Source organism: Herpailurus yagouaroundi, unplaced genomic scaffold, assembly GCF_014898765.1.
Source record: "Herpailurus yagouaroundi ecotype Mexico unplaced genomic scaffold, PumYag 557, whole genome shotgun sequence".
Lineage (NCBI taxonomy): Eukaryota > Metazoa > Chordata > Mammalia > Carnivora > Felidae > Herpailurus > Herpailurus yagouaroundi.
In genome coordinates, this window is record NW_024412774.1 from 3,292,033 (window position 1) to 3,311,656 (window position 19,624).

At 45.9% G+C, this 19,624-nt stretch overlaps 2 protein-coding genes across 3 annotated transcripts in view; one reads left to right on the forward strand and one right to left on the reverse strand.

The window, feature by feature from the left end:
• Positions 1 to 18,174, forward strand: part of LOC121023352 (platelet glycoprotein VI-like) — a 24,700-nt gene extending 6,526 nt beyond the window's left edge. Inside the window, exons 4-9 of one of the 2 annotated variants that reach the window (XR_005787353.1) lie at positions 2,405 to 2,689; positions 8,935 to 8,988; positions 11,792 to 11,851; positions 14,880 to 14,930; positions 15,460 to 15,752; positions 17,451 to 18,174. Coding sequence is in view for 1 of the 2 variants with exons in the window: in XM_040465172.1 (XP_040321106.1) it covers positions 2,405 to 2,689; positions 8,935 to 8,988; positions 11,792 to 11,851; positions 14,880 to 14,930; positions 15,460 to 15,695 (686 nt within the window). In the remaining variant the exon portion in view is untranslated. Of the gene's footprint in view, positions 1 to 2,404; positions 2,690 to 8,934; positions 8,989 to 11,791; positions 11,852 to 14,879; positions 14,931 to 15,459; positions 16,448 to 17,450 lie in introns of those variants that run through there. The other variant, XM_040465172.1, reaches the window with a different exon arrangement.
• Positions 18,167 to 19,624, reverse strand: part of NLRP2 (NLR family pyrin domain containing 2) — a 33,085-nt gene continuing 31,627 nt past the window's right edge. The window contains 1 exon segment of the mRNA XM_040465201.1: positions 18,167 to 18,534. Coding sequence (XP_040321135.1) covers positions 18,396 to 18,534 — 139 coding nt within the window. The 3' untranslated portion in view covers positions 18,167 to 18,395.

A 19,624-nucleotide genomic window follows, 5' to 3' on the forward strand; every position in this document is an offset into this window, starting at 1 on the left:
AGGGAGACACAGAATCCGAAGCAGGCTCCAGGCTCCAAGCTGTCAGCCCAGAGCCCGGCCTGGGGCTTGTACCTATGAACTGGGGGATCATGACCTGAGCCGAAGTCGGTGGCTTAACCCACTGAGCCACCCAGGTGCCCTCATATCATGCTTTTTTTTTTTTTTTTTAATTTTTTTTCAACGTTTACTTATTTTTAGAACAGAGAGAGACAGAGCATGAATGGGGGAGGGGTAGAGAGAGGGAGACACAGAATCGGAAACAGGCTCCAGGCTCTGAGCCATCAGCCCAGAGCCCGATGCGGGGCTCGAACTCACGGACCGCGAGATCGTGACCTGGCTGAAGTCGGACGCTCAACCGACTGCGCCACCCAGGCGCCCCATATCATGCTTTTAAGTCAAGGCAGAACCTGGCAGTGTGTTTTCAAGCCATATCTGAGCCTGATGCAAAAGGAAACGGGTGTAGGCTCTAGCCACATTCTAATGCAATTTTATTTTTATTTTTATTAAAAAAATTTTTTTTTCAACGTTTATTTATTTTTGAGACAGAGAGAGACAGAGCATGAATGGGGGAGGGGCAAAGAGAGAGGGAGACACAGAATCGGAAGCAGGCTCCAGGCTCTGAGCCATCAGCCCAGAGCCTGACGCGGGGCTCGAACTCACGGACTGCGAGATCGTGACCCGGCTGAGGTCAGACGCTTAACCGACTGCGCTACCCAGGCACCCCTCTAATGCATTTTTAGTTTTTGATGGCATAAAGTGTTTGCAGCTTAGGCTTTTATTTCTAATGTATTTTTTAAATGGTTCTATTCCAAATAGATTTTGAAAATCTCATTGCTGAGTTTGCTTCCATGAAAGCTAGGAGAGTCTGATGATAATAAATTCTTTTTTTGGGGGCGGGGGGGTGGGGGGAGGGGAGTGGTACAAATGAAATAAACTTAGAATAATTCATGAGTTTTAATAACTTGGTTTTTCAGTATTTTTTTCAACTATGTTAATAGTGTGGAAAAAATTAACCATGGAAATACACAAAAGTGGGGCGCCTGGGTGGCTCAGTCGGTTAAGCGGCCGACTTCAGCTCAGGTCACGATCTCATGGTTCGTGAGTTCGAGCCCCGTGTCGGGCTCTGGGCTGACGGCTCAGAGCCTGGAGCCTGCTTCCGATTCTGTGTCTCCCTCTCTCTCTGCCCCTCCCCCGTTCGTGCTCTGTCTCTCTTGGTCTCAAAAATAAATAAACGTTAAAAAAAATTAAAAAAAAGAAATACACAAAAGTGTTTTGAACCTTTTGCCTCAGGCTCCACTAGGCACAGTTGGAATCTTTGTTTAAAATCTTGATATTTTGTTCACTATGAATTATTTGCATTAATTTTGGTTTGACGAATGCATTGAAATATTATTTACCTTCATTGCTGAGGGTTTTTTTTGGCACCCCTTTAAACTTTGCATAGCCTAATCCCTGAGCCAGTGCAGTGGTCCATATGCCCCATGCAAGGGTACCCGCTTTGCTTTTGGGGCTGACTCAAACGCTACCTTCAAATTAAGTATATCCCTTCCTATTTACAATTGCCCCCAAGTTTAATTTTTTCATGTTTATTTATTTTTGAGAGATAGAGTGAGAGAGAGAGAGGCAGACGGACAGAGGGAGACATAGAATCTGAAGCGGGCTCCAGGCTCTGAGCTGTCAGCACAGAGCCCGACGCGGGGCTTGAACTCATGAACAGCAAAATCATGCCCTGAGCTGAAGTCAGATGCTTAACCAACTGAGCCTCCCAGGCACCCCTCTGCCACTTAGTATATTATGGTTTTGGGCAAGCTATTTAGCGTCGTACTCCCAAGTTCCCTTTTTAAAACCGGGGTATTCATAGCGACGAATTCACTATGCTTTTGTGAGGCTTCAATGAGACGATATGAGTCATGAGCTTGGAATGACCACTGGATCATTCCATTCCATTCCATTTTGATACAGGTTTACAACATAGACTGTGTTCTGTAACACTGGCTTGCAGTGAGATGAGCTTCAGTCATTTTGTTACCACCATCATAGTTGGGGAGCTGGCGATCCAGTAGGTACTCTGCTAAACGCTTGATACATAATGCTTCATCCAGCCATGCCCATTTTATACTAAAGAACACTGAGGCACAGAGAGAGGGGGAGACTCATCTCCAGGTGCCCCCCCCCCCCCAGCTCCTCGGTGACAGAACCAGGATTTGAGCCCGGGCACTGTGATGTGACTCTGGTCACACTCCCTTAAACTTTTTGTGAGCAGGTAGCAGGGCGAGTGCGTTCTCTAGGAAGGAAACACCTGCCAAGATCCCTAGTTCTTAGGAGGTGGGGGGACCTTCCCACACTCAGGCCTGACACGCTGGCCACTGTCTTTAATACCAGAGCTCTCTTTTTTCTTCCCCAGAAGTTTACGCCAAGCCCTCGCTTTCAGCCCAGCCTGGCCCGGCCGTATCCCCAGGAGGGGATGTCACTCTACAGTGTCGCAGCCAATACGGTTTTGACCAATTTGCTTTATACAAGGAGGGGGACACTGGCCCCTACAAGGGACCCGAGAGGTGGTACAGGGCCGATTTCCCCATCATCACAGTGACTGCTGCCCACAGTGGGATCTACCGATGCTACAGCTTTTCCAGCCGACACCCATACCTGTGGTCAGCCCCCAGCGACCCCCTGGAGCTTGTGGTCACAGGTGAGGGAGGTGCAGACCCCGCCTTTCTTCCGCAGCCCTTGCAAACTCTGCTGGAAGTTCCAGGGGGAGGGACCAGCAGGTGCACAGGAGGTGGGAGACCAGCAGAAGTCTGAGGCTTTGGAGGGTGTATTTGTTTCCTAGAGCTGCCTTAGCAAATCACCACTAATCCACTGGTTTAAAATAGCCCAAATGAATTTATTTGTAATGTGTATTTATTTATGGGGGGGGGGAAGGAGAGAGAGAGAGAGAGAGAGAGAGAGAGAGAGAGAGAGAGAGAGAATAAATACAGAGCAGGCTCCGCACTGCCAGCACAGAGCCTAAGGCGGAGCTTGAACTCACGAACTGTGAGACTGTGGTCTGAGCCGAAATCAAAAGTCAGACTCTCAGCCGACGGGGCCACCCAAGTGCCCCCCACAAATGTATTATCCCCTTACGCTTCTGGAGATCAGGTCCCAAATGGGTCTCACTGGGACAAAACAAAGCCGTCAGCTGGGCTGTGTTCCTTCCAGAGGCCCCAGGGAGGAATCTCTCCCCTGCCTCTTCCAGCTGTTAGAGGCCCCTGCATCCCTTGGCTCCCGTGGTCCCTCCCTTTATCATGCTTTATCAGTGCAGCATCTTCAGTCTCTGACTCCTTCAGTCTGACTCCTTCAGTCTCAGACTCTTCAGTCTGCCCCTGTCCCCCTTCTGCTTCCACTTTTAAGGACACTGCAATTACACTGGGTCCACCTGGATAATCAGGATAACCTCTGCCCCCCGACATCCTTAAGTGCACCTGCAAAGTCCCATTTACCATGCGAGGTGCCGTATTCACAGATTCTGGGGGTTAGGACATGAGCATATTTGAGAGGTTGTTATTGTCTCTACTACAGAGTATATACATTAGAAAAAATAATTCTTCATACTACAGAGAATGCCTTGTGTCTCATCTAGGTTTCAAAACAAACTTAAAACACACACACACACACACACACACACACACACACACACACACACACAAGTAGCAGCAAAAAACACAGGGAAGTGACTTAAAAAATGTCCGTGTTCCAGGAAGGAAACTTTGACTCCCTTCACACAGGTACCTTCCTTTCAGCCTTTCTTATTCGTAATAGTCGAAGTGGAAGGTATCTTTACGACAAAGCCTGCCGCTAAGCCCTTTGCCTCAACTGATGCAAACGTAAAAACCATTGTTGATATTCTATGTTCACTACTGTTTTATGGTTATGTGCCTTCCCAAGTATCGAAGCAACTGAATTATTTAAAGTTGGTTTATCTATCTATCATCTATCTATCTATCTACCTATCTATCACCTATATTTAAATTCAAGTTAGTTAACATACAAGGTAGTCTTGGCTTCAGGAGGAAACTCAGTGATTCATCTCTTACTTATGACACCCAGTGCACATCCCGAAAAGTGCCTTCCTTAACACCCATTTATTAAAAAAAAAAAATCTCTGGGACGCCTGGGTGGCGCAGTCGGTTAAGCGTCAGACTTCAGCCAGGTCACGATCTCGCGGTCCGTGAGTTCGAGCCCCGCGTCGGGCTCTGGGCTGATGGCTCGGAGCCTGGAGCCTGTTTCCGATTCTGTGTCTCCCTCTCTCTCTGCCCCTCCCCCGTTCATGCTCTGTCTCTCTCTGTCCCAAAAATAAATAAACGTTGAAAAAAAAAAAAGTCTCTAATAATCTCAAGCCCCATCATGGGGCTTGAACTCACCACTGGGAGACCAAGAGTTGTGTCCTCTTCTGACTGAGCCAACCAGGCACCCGGCAACTGAACTGTTTAAAATGCCCCAATGTACAAAAGACTAATGATTCTATCTATTAGCGAGGGGAAAATTCTTCTCCTTCTGGTCTTCAGTGGATGAATAAAGTTAGTACAGGGTAAAATGAAAACGTATTTGTACTCAGACTTATTTTCATTGAAATCTAGCTAGTGAGGTCATTATTCACTACAAATTGCCTTCCATTCTTTTTTTTTTTTTTTTTTTTTTTTTTTTTTTAGTTTAAATTTTAGTTAACATACAGTGCAATATTGGTTTTGGGAGCAGACTTTAGTGATTCATCACTTACAACACCCAGTGTGCATCCCAGCAAGTGCCCTTCTTAATATGCCCATCAGCCGTCTAGCTCATCCCCCACTAACCTCCTTCCATCAACCCTGTTTGTTTTCTATCGTTAAGAGTCTCTTGTGGTTTGATTCCCTCTTCTCTTCCCTCACCCCTTTACCATCTGTTCATCTGTTTTGTTTTTAAATTCCACATATGAGTGAAATCACAGAGTATTTGTCTTGCTCTGATGGACTTGTTTCACTTAGCATCATACACTCTAGTTCCATTCATGTTGTGGCAAATTCTTTTTTTTTTTTTTTTTACAGCTGTGTTATTGAGGTATGGCTTTTAGACCTAAAAGGTTACCCCTTTTGGGACGCCTGGGTGGCTCAGTCGTTAAGTGTCTGATTTTGGCTCAGGTCACGATCTCACGGTTCATGAGTTCGAGCCCCGTGTCAGGCTCTGTGCCGACAGCTGGGAGCCCGGAGCCCGGAGCCTGCTTTGGATTCTTCTTCTTTTTTTTTTTTTTAATAATTTTTTTAATGTTTATTTATTTTTGAGACAGAGAGAGACAGAGCATGAACAGGGGAGGGGCAGAGAGAGAGGGAGACACAGAATCGGAAACAGGCTCCAGGCTCCGAGCTGTCAGCACAGAGCCTGACGCAGGGCTCGAACTCACGGACCGCGAGATTGTGACTTGAGCCGAAGTCGGCTGCCCAACCGACTGAGCCACCCAGGCGCCCCGCCTGCTTTGGATTCTGTGTCTCCCTCTCTCTCTGCCCCTCCCCTGCTCCTGCTCCGTCTTTCTCTCTCTCAAAAATAAATAAACATTAAATTTTTTTTTAAAAGTTACCCTTTTTAAGTGTCCGTAGTTTTTAGTAAGTTCATGGAGTTGTCCAACCATCACCACAACCCAGTGTTAATCCATTTCCATCACCTCTGAGGGGTCTCCGGAGCCTGTTTGCAGTCGTTCTAGTTCTATAAATCTGCCTTTTTTGGGGGGGGAGGGGAGTTTCACAAATATGGAGTCCTATAGCACGCAGCCTTTTGTGACTGGCTTATTTCACTCAGCCTGATGTTTGTGAGTTTCGTGCGCATTGTAGCAGGTATCCGTCTTTCATTGCTAAAGCGTGCCGCTTTCCAAAGAGGACAGCGTAGTTCATAAAGAAAATGGGGTATATAACACACAATGGAAGAGCTGTCACGCAGCCTTAAAAAGGAAGGCGATCCTGGCATGTGCTCCAGTATGGATGAGCCTGGAGGCTGTCACACCATGTCAAGTAAGCCAGTCGCACCAGGACATATACTGTCTGGTTCCACTCACGTCAGGCATCTAACAATAGCATCATAGAGGCGGAGAACGGAAAGGGGGTTGGCAAGTCAGGCGAAGAGACAAGGGGAGTTAGTGTGCAATGGGCACAGAGTTTCGGTTTGGACAGATGAAAGAGTTCTGAGATTTCCCGCACGACAATGTGAATGTACGTAATACCACTGACTACACACTTAAACGTTTAAGATGGTACATTTAACGCTAAGTGATTGTAACTGCCCTTAAAATAACACGAACATTCAAAGGAAGACACTTCTGCGTTTTTGCTGTAATACTCAGGGGCATTTTCTTCTAAGTATTGGTATCCTTTCCCACCACATGCCTCCTACCACATCTTTTTTTTTTTTTTTAATGTTTATTTTTGAGAGAGAGAGAGAGAGAGAGAGAGACAGAGAGAGAGAGAGAGAGAGAGAGAGAGAGAGAGAGAGAGAGAGAGAGACGGAATCTGAAGCAGACTCCAGGATCTGAGCTGTCAGCACAGAGCCTGACATGGGGCTCGAACCCACGAACCATGAGATCATGACCTGAGCTGAAGTCAGACGCTCAACCCATTGAGCCACCCCGGTGCCCCTCCTTTAACTTTTTTAACTAAACAAACGTACAAATGGAGATATAAGGGACGCGTCACACTGTATAAGATGTCAGAGCAAGATGACTTGATACATTTATATATTGCAACACGATTACCGCCGGAGCATTAGCTAACCTCTCCATGCCCTCACATAATTGCCTTTGCTTCTTTGTGGCGAGACTATTAAAGAACTAACCTCTTGGCAACTTTTCTGTAACGCGGTGCTGCTGACAGTAGGCTGTGCATTAATCTCCAGGAGGTATGTTTACCTACTGGTTGTGGTTTGCAAGACTTTATACCTTTGCCCTCTTTTGAGCGTTTGGCAAACCACAGCAAGAGGAATCCTTTCAGAAGAGCTGGTCAAAATCAGACGATGGTCATCCCTTTGCTTGACTCCCTGGCACTCACTCCTCTCCAAGCCCCTCCTTTGCCTGATTGCCTGACCTACTGCCCCTCCCTCATTTACTCTGCTCTAGATACGCCAGCATCTTGGTTTTTTTCAAACACTCTTTTTAAATTGAAGAATTGACATACGATAGTGTGTTAGTTTCAGGTGTACAACATAGTAATTTGATACTTGTATGCATTATGCAATGGCCACCACGATAAGTCTGGTTACTGTCTGTGACCATATAAAGTGGTTAGGATAGTATTGACTACATCCTATCTTGCTTTTCCTTGAATATGCAGGCTCGTTATGTCCTCAGGGACTTTGCACTTGCTGGGACACTTTCTCCAGATATTATTTTATTTTTATTTATTTTTAAATGTTTGTTTATTTTTGAGAGAGAGAGAGAAAGAGAGACGGAACCTGAGTGGGGGAGGGGCAGAGAGAGAGGGAGACACAGAATCCGAAGCAGGCTCCAGGTTCCGAGCTGTCAGCACAGAGCCCGACGTGGGGCTGGAACCCACGAACTGTGAGATCGTGACCTGAGCCCAAGTCGGACGCTTAACCGACTGAGCTGCCCAGGCGCCCCGCCCAGATATTCTTACGGCTCATTCCATTTCTCCTTCCGGCCTTCAGTCAAAAGTCCCATTCTTGCCTCTCTGATGCACTCTGCTACCTTCTCTGCCTTAATTTTTCTCCATGGCATCCACACCTGTGCATACATCATACTGATTTATGGTGTTTGTCATCTGTCTGACCCCGCCTCCTGGAACGTGAGCTCCAGAAAGACAGACATAAACTTCTGTTTTCTTTTCCGCTGTATCCCCACCACCACCAATAGCTCCCAGAACATAGCAGGCGCTTAGCAAACATGCACCTGTTTTAGGTGTACAATTCATTGGTGTTTAGTAAATTTACAGAGTTGTGTGGTCACTACCACAATCCACTCGTAGAGTATTTCCACCACCCTGTACCATCCCTCATGGCCATATGCAGGCACTCCCCACTGTTCATCCAGCCCCAGAAAACCACTAATCCTCCTGCCTCTATAGATTTTTCCCTTTTTTGGGTCCCTGTTCACTTATTGCTTTTTTAATTGCATATATTTCAAAAGTGCCTATGCTGTGGCTGGTGCTTTGCTGGGGACTGCTTGAAACTCTATATGGTATTTCTCTCTCTCTCTCTCTCTCTCTCTCTCTCTCTCTCTCTCACACACACACACACACACACATATATACAGACAGACACCTAATACTTACATATAGTAATTAGAGCCAACACTCTTCGAGATGCATCCAGCACAACATGTATAGTTGTGACTGTGATGTGCGTTATGAATTAGATGTGGTGCTGTTAGGAGCTAAAGAGGAAGCAGTTTGGGAAGGTTTCTCTGAATAATCAATGTTTGATGTGGATCTCAGGGCAGAGGAAGAGGTAACCAGGTGGGTGGAGTAGTGAGATGGGCTGCAGGCATATAGGGTCGTGTGAGCAAATGTCCTGGGGTGGAAAGGGGCTGTGTCTTGTTATACAGCCATCACCCTTTCTCCCTGTATGTATCGCCTCCCCCGTCCCCACATGTATCCATAGCTTCTGCCTCTTTCTCTGCTTTTCCAGGACACAAGAGTCAGTTTTACTCCAAGGGACGAAGTAAGGTGCAGATCACAGAGATCCAGGAAAAGGGATAGAACAGGGGTTCGAAGAGCAAGGAAGGCAGCTACAGGGGTTGTCATTATTATTAATTAGCCCCCGAATGTGCTAGGTGTGCTATTTAATACCCGTGACAGTCCAGTGATGTGACCTTTCTCATATTCCTTTTCTAGGTGAGGAAACTGGGTCACAGAAATGCTTCATTATTTACTCAGGACCCACAGCTGACACAGCACAGAAGTCTCTCTTTTTCTAATTTCCTAGGGACTTCCGCGACCCCCGGCTGGTTACCCACAGAACCACCTTCCTCTGTGACAGGTAAGTTCTGGAGGATTCATCCTGGTGTCTGGGGTATAGACCCACAGACCCCGTCTTTTCTTTCTCCCCTTTATCTGTATTTCTTAATTTAATTCACTTGTCTCTTTTACACATTTGATATATTTAAAAATTGCTTATTTCTGCCTATAAAGAAGGTGAGTATAATAATATATGTAACGATATTAGATAGGCATTTTAAAAAAATGTTTTTTATTTATTTTTGAGACAGAGAGAGACAGAGCACAAGCAGGGGAGGGGCAGAGAGAGAGGGACACACAGAATCCAAAGCAGGCTCCAAGCTGTCGTACAGAGCCGGACGCGGAGCTCGAACTCAGGACTGTGAGATCATGACCTGAGCTGAAGTCGGATGCTTAACTGACTGAGCCACCCAGGCACCCTTCCTGGACTCTAGTTTTTGAGTCTCTGATTCCATTGGCCAGTGGTTCTCAAAGATTAGGGGGCCTGAGAATCACCTGGAGGTGATCTAGGTTTCTGGACCCCATGAGTTCCTGATTCAGAAGGTCTGCGGTGGGGTCCAATTATGTCCATTTCTGACACTTTTCCAGGTGATACTGATGCTGCTGATCTGGGGATGTCACTTTGAGAACCATTGGATTAAAGTTTGTGTGAGCCATAGTGTGCCCCCATCTTCAAAGGCATCTCAGTGGATTCCAGTGTGTAGGATACCCGCCTGTGCCTTAAGAAATTATACATCAGGCTGTGACATCTCTAGCATTCCCTGTGTGTTGGGGATAGACCCAAATCCCAAGGAATAGAAGCAGGCTGAAAAGAGCCAAGGAGGAGAAGAAAGTGCTGACATGTGAGGTTGAGAACAATATGGGGGCTGTCATGCAAATGAGGCACACTGTGTGTGTGTGTGTGTGTGTGTGTGTTTGTGTGTATTTCTCATTGGAATTTTAAAACTTTTGAGATGTAGGTCCACAAGAAGTTACAAAGACAATACAGAAAGACTTCATGTATCCTTTGCCTACCTTTCCCCGGTGGTTACATCTTGCCTAATTGTAGTTCGACATAAAAACTGGGAACCTGACCCTGACGCAATATTTGTATTCAGTTCTACAGCAATGTATCACATGTATAGATCCGTGTAACCACCACGGCACTCAAGATACAGAACTATTCCATCCTGGAAAGATATCCCTGAGGCCACCCCTTTGTAGTTACACGCACCCTCTCCCCTCCTACCCCTGGCAAGTACTAGCTTGTTCTTCTACTTAATGTCATTTTGGGAATGTTTTGCATAAATGGAAAGGTCCACATAGCATGGAATGTTTTAAGGCTGCCTTTTCTCACTCAGCACGATGATGTGAAGTCCACCCAAGTTATTATGATTATCAACAGTGTGTTCATTTTTATGGCTGAGTAGTATTCCATGATATGCACATACTGCCTGTTTAATCTAAATTCAACCCAAAATTTATTTTTTTAATTAAAAAATTTTTAACGTTTATTTATTATTGAGAGACAGAGAGACACAGAGCATGAGCAGGGGAGGGGCAGAGAGAGGGGGAGACACAGAATCCCAAGCAGGCTCTGAGCTGTCTGCACAGACGTGGGGGTCGAACTCACGAACTGTGAGATCATGACCTGAGCCGAAGTCGGACGCTTAACTGACTGAGCCACCCAGGCGCCCCGACGACCCAAAATTTATTAATGAAACTCACAGGAAGAGAAATAACGGAGAACCCATAATATCCAAGCTCTTTTTATACCACAGATAGGCGAGCGTAAGCTAGGCTTTGATGAGCTGACTCTGCCATAATAAAGGACCTCGGAGACTTTCCCCACCCTCAACAGGAGCTATATATTTATAGGTTGAGGGGTTTTAGGAAATATTTTGGTGCCCATGGAATCGGGAATGTCCCTGGTTAAGAAAATGACCTTAGGGGCGCCTGGGTGGCACAGTCGGTTAAGCGTCCGGCTTCAGCCAGGTCACGATCTCACGGTCCGTGAGTTCGAGCCCCGCGTCGGGCTCTGGGCTGATGGCTCGGAGCCTGGAACCTGTTTCCGATTCTGTGTCTCCCTCTCTCTCTGCCCCCTCCCCCGTTCATGCTCTGTCTCTCTCTGTCCCAAAAATAAATAAACGTTGAAAAAAAAATTAAAAAAAAAAAAAAAAGAAAATGACCTTAGGAGGGAGGGGAGCCTCTTAGGCTCGGAGACTGGTATCAGCTACTGAGCTTGCACAGACCTACTGATCCATTTCTTATGTTTTTAGTTGAGTTGTAAGTCACATACCATGAAATTCATCATACCCACCAGAATGGTAATCAATAATAATAATAATAATGCACAGCAGTGTTGGTGAGGATGTGGAGAAACTGGAACTCTCAGACACTGCTGGTGGGAATAAAAAGAGCCACGGCTGCCACGGAAAATGGTCCAGCAGCTCCCTCAGGAAGAATGACCTTATCACAGAGCTATCACAGGACCCAGCTATTCCACTTGTTGGGATATAGCCCCCCCAAAAATTTAAAAATGAAAGATGTTCATTCACACAAAAACTCGTACATAAATGCTCATAGCAGCATTACTCATAATAGCCAAAAAAGAGGAAATAATGTAATGCCCATCAAGGGATGAATGGATCCATTTCTTACTAAGCCACTGATAGAAAACAACATGTTCTTACAGCCCTTCTGTGTTTGTTTCTCCTCAGTGTCTGTACAAAGTGTGTCAGAGAAAGGGGTTGCAGGAAGCCCAGATATCTCAGAAGGGGTATGGAGTGTAGGGACTCACTGGGAAGACCTGACGTGATCCACTGTCTTATTACCCTCTTGTTTAGAATTCCCAGAAGCCTCCAGGAAACTGAACATCTCATTTATCAACAAAGGCTCCACAACTGGTGAGTAACCAGGCATTCAGAGCCCTGTAGAAAAGAGTATGAGAACTGGTTTCTCTCTCATCATCTAGGGCTGTAGGCTTTTAGTCTGCTTCAGGAAACCACCTGACTTGTCCAAGGAAAATCCTCGGTCTGAGGATCAAGGATGGGATAGAGGTGGGCTCTGAGCTTCGGGACAGAGGAGCATTCTGGATAATGTGGCCGTTTCAAAGATTCCAAGGTTATGATGGGAAGACCATCACTCATTCCTACACACTGCTCTTCTGACTTTGCTGTGGTCCATGTGTGTAATCTTGTTTCCTATTGCTCAGCGCATCCTCTTACTAACGCAGTCCCACACAACATGCTTCCCTCATGCTGTAGTTCTCTTTCCCCTCGCTTTTCCTGGACAAAGTCTCCATTTCCGTAGAGACAGAAAACCTTGGCCGATCCCCTGAGGACAGGTTAGATATCTGTGCTCTACCCAACTCTAGCTCTCTGGTAGACTCCTGAGGCCACCAAGTTCTTTCTAACACCCTGGTGAGATTCTCCACCATCCTTTTTCAAAATAGCCTTCTGGGTTCCTGAAGATGACGAGAAGGAAAAACGGGCAGAAGGTTTATTTGAAGAAATTATAGCTGAAACCTTCCCTAATCTGGGGAAGGGCACAGACATTGAAACCCAAGAAGCACAGAGAACTCCCACTGAATGCAACAAAAGCTGGCCATCGTCGACACATCATCGTCAAATCCACAAAATACACAGAAAAGGAAAGAATCCTGAAAGCGGCAAGGGGAAAAAAAGTCCCTACCCTACAAGGGAAGACATCAGGTTCGCAGATCTGTTCACAGAAACCTGGCAGGCCAGAAAGGAGTGGCAGTGTATATTACATGTGATGAATGCTTGTATAAAATCTGCAGCCAAGAATACCCTATCCAGCAAGGCTGTCATTCAGAATACAAGGAGAGAGAAAGGGTTTCCCAGACAAACAAAACCTGAAGGAGTGAGTTTGTGACCAGTAAACCAGCCCTGCAAGAAATATTAAAAGGGACTCTTTGAGTCGGGGGGGGGGACCCAAAAGTAACAAAGACTACAAAAGGCCAGAGAACATCACCACAAACGTGAAATCCACAGATAACACAATGGTGCTAAATTCGTATCTTTCAGTACTCACTCTAAACGTCAATGGACTAAATGCTCCAGTCAAAAGACACAGGGTATCAGAATAGGGAAGAATACAAGACCCATCTATATGCTGCTTACAAGAGACTCATTTTAGAGCTAAAGACACCTGTATACTGAAAGTGAGGGAATGGAGAACCACCTATCATGCTAATGGTCATCAAAAGGAAGCTGAGTAGCCATACTTCTATCCAACAAACTAGATTAAAACAATTTTTTTAATGTTTATTTATTTCTGAGACAGAGAGAGACAGAGCATGAGAGGGGGAGGGGCAGAGAAAGAGGGAGACACAGAATCGGAAACAGGCTCCAGCCTCTGAGCTGTCAGCACAGAGTCTAACATGGGGCTCAAAGCCACAAACTGTGAGATCATGACCTGAGCTGAAGTCAGATGCTACAGCATCTAAAGTTAACAACCCAGGAAACAACAGATGTTGGCAAGGATGCAGAGAAAGGGGAACCCTCTTGCACTGTTGGTGGGAATGCAAACTGGTGCAGCCACTCTGGAAAACAGTGTGGTGGTTCCTCCAAAAGTTAATAGTAGAACTACCCTATGATTTACAAATTGCACTACTAGGTATTTATCCGAAGGATATAGGAGCGCTGATGCAAAGGGAGCACATGCACCCCGATGTTTATAGCAGCGCTATCGACAATAGCCAAAATATGGAAAGAGCCCAAGTGTCCATCAACTGATGAATGGATAAAGAAGATGTGGTATACACACACAATGGAATATTACTCAAAGATAAAAAAAGAACGACATCTTGCCATTTGCAATGATGTGGATGGATTTAGAGTGTATTATGCTAAGAGAAATAAGTCACAGGAAGACAGACAGGTGATTTTACTCATGTGTGTAATTTAACAAACAAAAACAGATGGACATATGGAAGTGAAAACAAGAGAGAGGGAAACAAACCATAAGAGACTGTTAATGACAGGGAACAAACTGAGGGTTGGTGGGGGGGGGGAGGGGCAAAATGGGGGATGGGCATTAAGGGGGACACTTGTTATGATGAGAACTTGTTATAGGTATGTGATGAATAACTAAACTCTACTCCTGAAACCAATATATCGCACCGTATGAAACTGGAATTTAAAAAAAAAATTAAAAGAAAATCCTTCTGAATTCCTAATCACCCTTAGGATATAGCTCAGGCTTCTCAGCTTAATGTTCAATGCTTTTAAATCCAATGCCATTAGATCAGCCGCTGTTGATGCCTTCAGTCTTCATTCCTCATGCAAACCTCAGCCATACAGAGTCAGATGAAGCTCTTCTGGGTACTCGACATCTCTTCGTGACTCTGCACCCAAGCCACTAGCTCTGCCTTTCCTTCCATTTCCTCATGGCTTCAGTCCCTCAGGAAACCTTTTCTGACACTGGGTTATGCAGTTTCCTCTGTCCTATGGACTACCCATCACACCAATTTTCACAGTATATTAAAACATGCACCTGTCTGATGAGTACAGCTGAACACCTGGAAAGTCTCTGGGGATACTTGTGGAGTGACAGTAGGAGGGCTAGCATGTATGGGGTGCTTGTGATAGGTCAAGCACTGTGCCTCATGCTGTTATTATTGTTATTCGCTTAATTTTCACATTAGCCTGTGATGCATTATAATTATTTTCACTGGACAGATGGGATAACTGACTCAAGACGTTGAGTCACTTGGGAGAGGTTCCACATCTAATTCGTGACAGATCTGGGGTTCAAATCTGGATAGCCTGACTCTGTAGTTCATGCTTTTCTTATAGCCATGAGGTTTTGCCTCCCAAATGCATATATTCAGGATAGGGGCAGGAACGGGGCTAGAGGAGATGGTCTCATCTCTTTAAACTCCCCCCCCCCACCCTTTTTGACTCCCAGAGCCTTCCAGGAATATCACCATCTTTCCAAAGGGGTCAGACTCTCCAATTGGTGAGTAACGGGTCCTCCCTGGACCCTCCCCATTCCCATGTCTTCCCCTAAAGCTGACTGCTTTTCCTGTATGAAAGCTAAGGCTCTATGATCTTGGGTCCTGGTGGGTAAAATATTAAGGGTAAATATCAGCACTTGGAACTCAGAATTGATCATTAACATCGGGGGGGGGGGCAGGTTGAGATTTTCTAGAGGATCAGAGAAGGATAAATTCCATCCATCTACCCCTTGTAACAATTCCCTTCTTCTACCCCTTGTAACAATCTTTTCTTCTGCAATTAGCCAAATAACCAGAGAGCGACTGTGTGTGGGGAGGGCAAGTATGGGAAGAAGTGATGTTTAGAGAATAAGTATCCAGCCTTGGTGAGGAGGGGAGGGGGCCTCTAGTAAGGAGACTGGCATTGTAGGTAGCAGAGAATAATAGGATCTTAGATGAGGGTTATGGCTACGAGGAACACAAGATGTCCCTTGAAGCGGGTCCTGAAGAGGGGCTTTTATCACCTGCTCTAATCTCTCCTCTCTCCTCCAGGTCTTGCCCGGCAGCACTACACCAAGGGCAATCTGGTCCGGATATGCCTCGGGGCTGTGATCCTAATACTCTTGGTGGGGTTTCTGGCAGAAGACTGGCACAGCCGAAAGAAACCCCTGCTGCACTTGGTCAGAGCTGTCCACAGGCCACTCCCACCCCTTCCGCAAACCCAGAAGCCACACAGTTGGCAGGACAAGGGTCGACCAGATGGCTATACCCATGGGTGCCACAACTAGGACCCCAAGGCTTGGCTCTGTCTGTGAGACGGGGATTGTGGAGACCGTGTGTGGAACGTAAGATCAAGAGGGTAGGGGCTGTGGAGAAGGAGGGCCATGGGGCCCCTCCTTGGTGCCCCATGAAAGAGCTGTTGAGCCAGCATCTATGGCTTTCTGAGGACTCCCTTCACCAGGGATTAGGGGTATCTAGAGGATGCTACCACCTCCTTGCTCCTATCTGGCACATTGTGGATCTAACGGGACCACCACACTGACCTTTTCCTTCAACCTTTTCTGATACATGTTCTGGATTGACCTCCAATGTCCTCAACACTCACAGCTGACCTTGTTCTATCCTCTGCACAAAACCCTCCCACACTTCCCCATTAGCCCCTGTGCTTTCTCCACATATCCACGAATATAAACCTATAGCTCAGATGGTTAATTCAGACTAGTACTCATTTCCTGAGCCCAGCAGCCTAGCTTCTCTCCTAACCAGAAACATCTGGTCACATGTGTGAGCACTCAGGTCTTGCCCCACCATACCCATGCCTTCCCACCCTGAGATGTCCTTCTCTTTGGTCCCAAATGCCATTTCCTTGGACCTGGTCTCTGGATTCATCAATTTATGGTCACATCCTCCTCCTATCTTGCTCCATAGTTAATAACCACACTCACAGATGGGGCGCCTGGGTGGCTCAGTTGGTTAAGCGTCCAACTTCGGCTCAGGTCATGATCTCACAGCCCATGGGTTTGAGCCCCACAACAGGCTCTGTGCTGACAGCAATCTGCCCCTCTCCCACTCTCTCTCTCTCTGTGTCTCGCACGTGCGCGCGTGCACACACACACTCTCTCTAAAATAAATAAAAATACTAAAAATAATTAAAAAAAATTTTTTTTTCAACGTTTATTTATTTTTGGGACAGGGAGAGACAGAGCATGAATGGGCGAGGGGCAGAGAGAGAGAGGGAGACACAGAATCGGAAACAGGCTCCAGGCTCCGAGCCATCAGCCCAGAGCCCGACGCGGGGCTCGAACTCACGGACCGCGAGATCGTGACCTGGCTGAAGTTGGACGCTTAACCGACTGCGCCACCCAGGCGCCCCAATGTGGTGTTGAAAAAATAATTAAAAAAAAAAACAACCACACTCACAGAATCTCTAACTCACAGGAGGAATGGGCAGAGCATCTGTCCCTAAATTAATGTACACAGGCTACTCAGTTTCTTTTCCCTTAAAGGGGGGTTGGCTAGATTACAGTGGATGTCAACCTTGGGACATCTTGCACAGCATCTGAAGATATTTGGAGGCAAGGGGAAATGCTGGTATTTAACGGGTAGAGAGTAGAGATGCTTCTCTTTCTCTCTCTTAACAGAACATACTCTTGGTGAAAGACACACTTAAGATAACAAAGGATTATCTGGTCCCAAGTGTCAATAGCGCAGATCTTGAGGAACTCTTGGCTAGCAGACACTGAGGTTCCTTCCTAGCTTTTAAAGAATAGTATGCCTCTATTTCTTCTTCTTTTTTTAAAGCATTTTAGAAAAAATGTTTATTTTTGAGAGAAAGTACGAGCAGGGGAAAGGCAGAGAGAAAGGGAGACACAGAATTGGAAGCAGGCTCCAGGCTCTGAGCTATCAGTGCAGAGCCTGATGCGGGGCTCAAACTCCTGAACCGTAAGATCATGACCTGAGCTGAAGTCAGACACTTAACTGACTGAGCCGTACAGGCGCCCCTCTATTTCTTCTTTTAACAACCCCATCTGCTCCTACTAAAGGCACTCACGAAACCTCAGACCCTGAGAATGAAGATGCTCTAGGAAAAACCTACATCCAGCTGAACAAGAGGCCTTGAGACAGAAACAGAAGGAAGGAAACCTGTGGGAAAGTCCAGGAACCCACACTGTATGCAGTGACATCAGAGAGATGATACACAAGCACGTTCAAGGGCGGTTTGAAGGGGACATCTGGGAACGTGGTGTATTTGGTGAGAATGATGAACCGATGAACCCCGGGGATGAAACAGGAAAGTAGGATGACTGAAAGAGTAATTGACAAATTAGCACTTAATAAAAAAGTGATTCTTAACAATTAATTGCCTTAAGGAATTTTGGGATTCTGTAGGTCACAATGAAATAAGGAGGGCTAGATGGGGAAGGGCTACGCACACCATGAACTTATGTTTTCTGTAAGGGGGGAATTATTAAAAAGTTAATAACAGCAATGATGTGATCATATATGCGCTTCATTGAAGTGCTTAAGAATGCTACAAAATATCGTAGGATTTGTAGGAGAAATACTCTTGATGAGGAAGACCTATAGACAGCTATCCACGCAGGTCAAGAAATGTCAGAGCTAGGCAGTGACTGGCAAAGTGAACGGACTGATGGGATCACAAACATGTCTGTCCCCTTTCCCTGCTGGGTTAGGTTCTTCCCAAATTAAGTATCTTGTGTCTAAGTTTGGTCGGAATCCATTAATAAACATAACCTCCTTCATGAATGCTTTCACCTTTATTTCTCTTGATAGACTCGAGATATAGACATTCCACCCGTAACAGGGGTAAGTCACTTGTGTGTGCTTTATGGAAGCCAAAGGCACCCCCCCCAAGGCTAAAAGAACATCTGGCCCCATACCTAACATCACTGAGAGGGCTCAGAGGAAGTTCCCCCATCACCTTGACAACCTCAGACTTTACTGGAGAACCAAGAACTCCAGGGGATTCAGAAAATGAAGTCATGTGAAGAAGGTCGGTTATTGTTTGGATCTTGCTTATCACTCTCAATGGTCAGTTGTGGGTCACTTTCTTGGACTTCTTTCAGCAGCTTCTGGATTCGAGGATCAGATTCATCTATCCTCAACCTGGAGGTGCAGCAGGAGTGAAAAGAAGGTTTCTTGTTGTTTCAAGGAGGCTAATCCCAAATGCCCAAGAGCCTGCAAGTGTCATGCTTTAGAAGAGAGGCAGTCTTGGGGCGCCTGGGTGGCGCAGTCGGTTAAGCGTCCGACTTCAGCCAGGTCACGATCTCGCGGTCCGTGAGTTCGAGCCCCGCGTCGGGCTCTGGGCTGATGGCTCAGAGCCTGGAGCCTGTTTCCGATTCTGTGTCTCCCTCTCTCTCTGCCCCTCCCCCGTTCATGCTCTGTCTCTCTCTATCCCAAAAATAAAAATAAACGTTGAAAAAAAAATTTAAGAAGAGAGGCAGTCTTTATTGATTATTCTGTGCCGCAAAGTAGGGATCCATATTGATTTGATAGGGAACAAGAGATAATTCCAGGTTAACACCGTAATGGCTTTAAGATGCCTGCATGATCTCAGACGATTCTCATATTATTCTTGGAGAGACAGAACTAAATCACAGACATTTCCATCAATTCCAACACCTACCTACTCCACAGCTCATGTTGGCAACTTCTATTTGGTGGACCCAGGACGAGACATACACACTTGAACCAAGTCAGTCAGACCAGACTTGCGTCTCCTTTGACATGACATTAGCTGATCACCACCTTTATTTGACCTGTGATAATAGCAGCCTCATTTGTAGGATTCACCTTTCGGTAACCAGATTCATTCACGGGCATGGGGAATGGGGTGGGGGAAAGGGAATAATTAAAGCAAAAATATGTATAAAAGTAAGAGACTGAAGATATTAGCTGCCATGTTTCTTGTTGGCATTGTAGTCCTGGTTTTCTTAGTGTATGTGTGTGTGTGTGTGTGTGTGTGTGTGTGTGTGTATACAGGACTACAATGCCAAAAAGAAACATATATGTATTTTAAGTAATCTCTATACCCAATGTGGGGCTTGAGCTCATGTCCCAAGATCAAGAGTCATATGCTCTACTGACTGAGCCAGGCAGAAACCCTTGGTTTTGTTGGCTTATTAACCAATTTTTTTGTTTTGCTGTTTAAGGGTCACAACACAATCACACAACAAGGCTTGAGTTTTATGTTCTG